Source organism: Photinus pyralis, unplaced genomic scaffold, assembly GCF_008802855.1.
Source record: "Photinus pyralis isolate 1611_PpyrPB1 unplaced genomic scaffold, Ppyr1.3 Ppyr1.4_LG7, whole genome shotgun sequence".
NCBI lineage: Eukaryota > Metazoa > Arthropoda > Insecta > Coleoptera > Lampyridae > Photinus > Photinus pyralis.
The window spans coordinates 40,715,999-40,719,738 of record NW_022170738.1 but is presented as its reverse complement, the minus strand read 5'-3'; the positions used below and the strand labels follow the sequence as shown (position 1 = coordinate 40,719,738).

At 36.0% G+C, this 3,740-nt stretch overlaps 1 protein-coding gene across 1 annotated transcript; it reads right to left on the bottom strand.

Moving 5' to 3' along the window:
* Window positions 1-2,445: 2,445 nt before the first annotated feature.
* LOC116176247 (carboxypeptidase N subunit 2-like) lies at window positions 2,446-3,501 on the bottom strand. Its single transcript, XM_031494731.1, has one exon. The coding sequence runs from the start codon at window positions 3,499-3,501 to the stop codon at window positions 2,455-2,457; it is 1,047 nt and encodes a 348-aa protein (XP_031350591.1). The 3' UTR covers window positions 2,446-2,454.
* Window positions 3,502-3,740: the final 239 nt, after the last annotated feature.

The window sequence follows — 3,740 nt, the reverse complement described above, 5'->3', positions numbered from 1 at the left end:
GTCGTCGTTATTAACTTTTATGATTCTTATTCCATTAGCAATAAAATTGCGCGTCTTCGGACAATGCAAGGGACAGTGCGCCCTCCGTTAAGAGAAAAAAAAAGTCAATTGTTTTTCTGCTCCGCCTTCAATTAGAGAATGTTGGAAGTTTGCTAATGAACTTGTGCGGGCAATTACGAACAAATGTCCTAAAGTGAAATTTGTGATACTTGCGATAAACCTAATTCGCGTGGGAATTATGGCGACCGCGGATATATTGATCAAGCGAACGGGACGCAAACATTGATTTATTTAATTTCGCATTGTCCTGCGGCAGTTTAATTCGAAGTTAAGGGTTTTTGCGCTAAACTTTGGTAAGCGGATTAATGGCAAAGATCGTCGATTCGCAACGGAACCTTAAAATGCAACTGCACTTATTCGCGACTGCAGAATTTCGATGTCTTGCCTTTATCCTTAGGAATATTGGAAAACCCTTTTTCCAAGAAAATTCGATTACGCTTTGCCGTTTTGGCAACGTGGTCCCCTAGCAATTTCAAAAAATAACTCACCTATTTTTGAAAATTTCCAAAAAAAAATAGGTACAAAAAATAAAGTTAGCAATTGTAGTAGATTAAGCTGGTGGCGTTTTCCTATACTGCCCGGTTTTCGAGTTATAGCACAAGCCTTTCATTTTTAAAATATATAAAGAGTGCGACAAATTGAGGTTACTAATGGCATTTTAATTAGATTAAGTCTTAAGGTTTTCCCAAATTGCCAGGTTTTAGAGTTGTGCTTTTTCAAACATTATAGTTTTTTCGATATCACTAAAAACAAGTGAACTATTTTGCAAAAACTAACAGGCTATCCAAGATTAACTAAAACGCCAAGCGCAGTTGACGTTTCTTGGAATAGTAGGAGAATTTGAAAACAGGTTCCCAATATTTTCACGAAAAAAATGTTGGTTCCTCTCTAGGGATAGAAAAACTGCGACACCCTGTGCAAGATACAAAAGGCGCTATAGTCATGCACACTTTTTATTTATGAATTTTGTTTAGCAAAACTGAAAACTAAAAGCAACTGCTATTGTGTTAATAAACAAAACACATAACTAATTTGACATTAAACATTGGCAATCTAGTAACAAAGGAAATCTTTTACGAATTTCTTGCTTTCCTTACTATTGTAATTGATTTAGATCCATTTTACTCCAAATTATGGATAGGTGTTAAAGAAAAGGAATGAAAACCAAACAAAACTAAGAACAATACTAAAATTGATATGGTATGACTTTAAGAATGTTTGTTAGTTGGCCATGGCACGTCGTCATGACGGAGAAAAACAGTCGAGCACTAAAGAAGTGACACAAGCCATGGCCAACTAACGTTAGTTCGTAAAATCGTACATTTTTACATTAATAACAACATTTCTCAAAGTAAACCAGCCTGAGTTACATAATAACAACTCACACTGAAAAATGTGGTAATTTGTATTGCAAACGTAACTTTTGGCACAGAAATTCAAATAGGTAACAAAGGCTTAATTTAAGCATAGTAGGGTCTCGTTTCTCTAGGTTGAAATAATGTCGACGATGAGGGCGTGCCACCCTGTAGCTGTAAACGTAATCTAGGTTTAGCATTAGAAGTTCCAGGCAAATTTGTTTAGGACCTGAGGGAAACTCTTTCAAATTGGCACACAATTTGAGGATTCTATTTGATGGCCATTGTGATGGTTCTTTGTATTATGAATTTGGGATTTGTGTAAGTGTCCTCTAAAGGTTGTTGTTGTATTTGATGAGTGTCAAAAATTCAGGGGGCGCATCAATAAGGAAGCATTTAATGTTGAATGCAACGCAAGAATACATTTTATCTGGACTAATGTGTGCGTAATAGTTATTTGTACAACTAGAGAAGAAAGTGGAGTTTTTCAACTCAAGTTCAAAGTGTGTGTCAATTGAAAAACACTTTCTTCTCCAGTTTTACACATATTTTTTTCTGAAACAATCAAAATAATGAAATTTGGCACTTAGTAACCTAGATACGGGTATATTGTCATTTGAAATGTCATTATTAGGATTAACGCAGCAATTGTTTTTTATTTTCCTCACTAGAGAGGAAAATCACATTTTCTTCCCACGTTTTACAGACGAAAGTAGTTGTTTCAAAAGTAGTTTAAAAAAGCCATTTTTGGAAAAATGAATTGGCCGGGCGTGATAAAATAACACCTGCATAGTGATCGATTTTGCGACGAAGTTAGCTCTTCGGGTTTCGACGTGTAACAACGATGCGGATTATTGGAGTGGAGGTGGTGAATGCTTAAATAAGTGGAGTAAAGTAAGTACGTAAGGAATATTGGATCGTCAAGTACATAAATAAAATAAATTATAAAAAAATACAAACATCAGATCTTATTGCCCGCACTGGTCAAAAGTAATCGCACTTTTCCAGCTCACAGATAATCAAACACTCCAATTTATTGTTAATTGAGATAATCAAAAACTTGGGTTGGTGTACGTTCACGTGCAAAACTAACCCAGAATCCCTTTTGAAAATCATCATCACTTCTTTCAAGACACTGGCTTGGTTTTGTCTTTGGAATTATACAAACGGCACCGGCCTGTTGAAATTCCCTCTGTGGAACATTTATGTTGTAGGCGTTACTCCATTGTATTATTTTATCGAGGCACGCACATTGCAAAGGGTTATCAGCTATGGTAAGTACGGATAATTTAGGTCGTATTACGTCCAAAATTTTATCAGATATGTAGGTTATGTTATTATTGTCAATAATCACTCTCATAAATTTCACAGGGATGGCGAAATTAAATTCAAAACTTTTTAATTTGTTCTCAGCTAAATTCAAAGTTATCAAATTTCCTAATCCTTTAAAGGCGTCTTTGTCCACGAACTCTATTTCATTTCTAATAAACCACAGTTCCCTAATAGCTGGCAGGTTGGTAAAGGCACCTCGTGGAATCTTGCGCAAGCGATTCTGGCCCAATGATAAGAACTGAAGGGCTGGCGTTCTATAGAACCAGGCTTGCTCAAAATGTTCCAATTGATTTCCGAAAATAGATACTGTAACTAAGTCTGGAAGATTATTAAAGGCACGCGGCGACACATCTGTGATCTTATTATAGTCCAGGTACACTTCGGTTAACGACTGCAAATCTTGAAATGCGTTTTCACTAATCCAGAAGATTTCATTGCCCACGAGAAAGATGCGATGAAGTTGGGGAAGATCCAAAAAGGCCCCTTCTCTTATAATCTCGATGCTGGTATTGAAAAAGTCGATACGAAATGGACTTGAAATTCCCTGAACCGCACCGTAATTTAAATTTTTAATATCTTGATTTTTGGCAGTTATCGTGGAAATTGTACCTTCAAATGGAATGGTGTCAGGTGAAATACAGCCACTTATTTTTATACTATCACCATTTACCTTTATTATATTGTTTTCGAAGCTAGGTACTGTACATTGCATCGAAATTTTAAGCAACGACAGTATCAAGCAGGTTTTGATCATAGTGAGGCGGTTGGAAACTGAGTATCTATCGGACGATACGCTATTTTATTATAGATTTGATCATATTGGGGCAATTGAAAGGTTAAAGGGTATCAAATATCTCGCGATTGTACGAAACCGAATTAAGACAACTAATAGGTCATGGAACATATTCTTCATAATTGGGTTCCTTCCAGATTTAGCAAGTCTCCTTCCTTTAAACGGAATTAAAGGCTTCCGAAAATCAAATGGATACTATG

Coding starts and splice junctions, on each gene's coding strand:
- LOC116176247 (XM_031494731.1), bottom strand. CDS start 3,501: ATGATCAAAACCTGCTTGATACTGTCGTTGCTTAAAATTTCGATGCAA.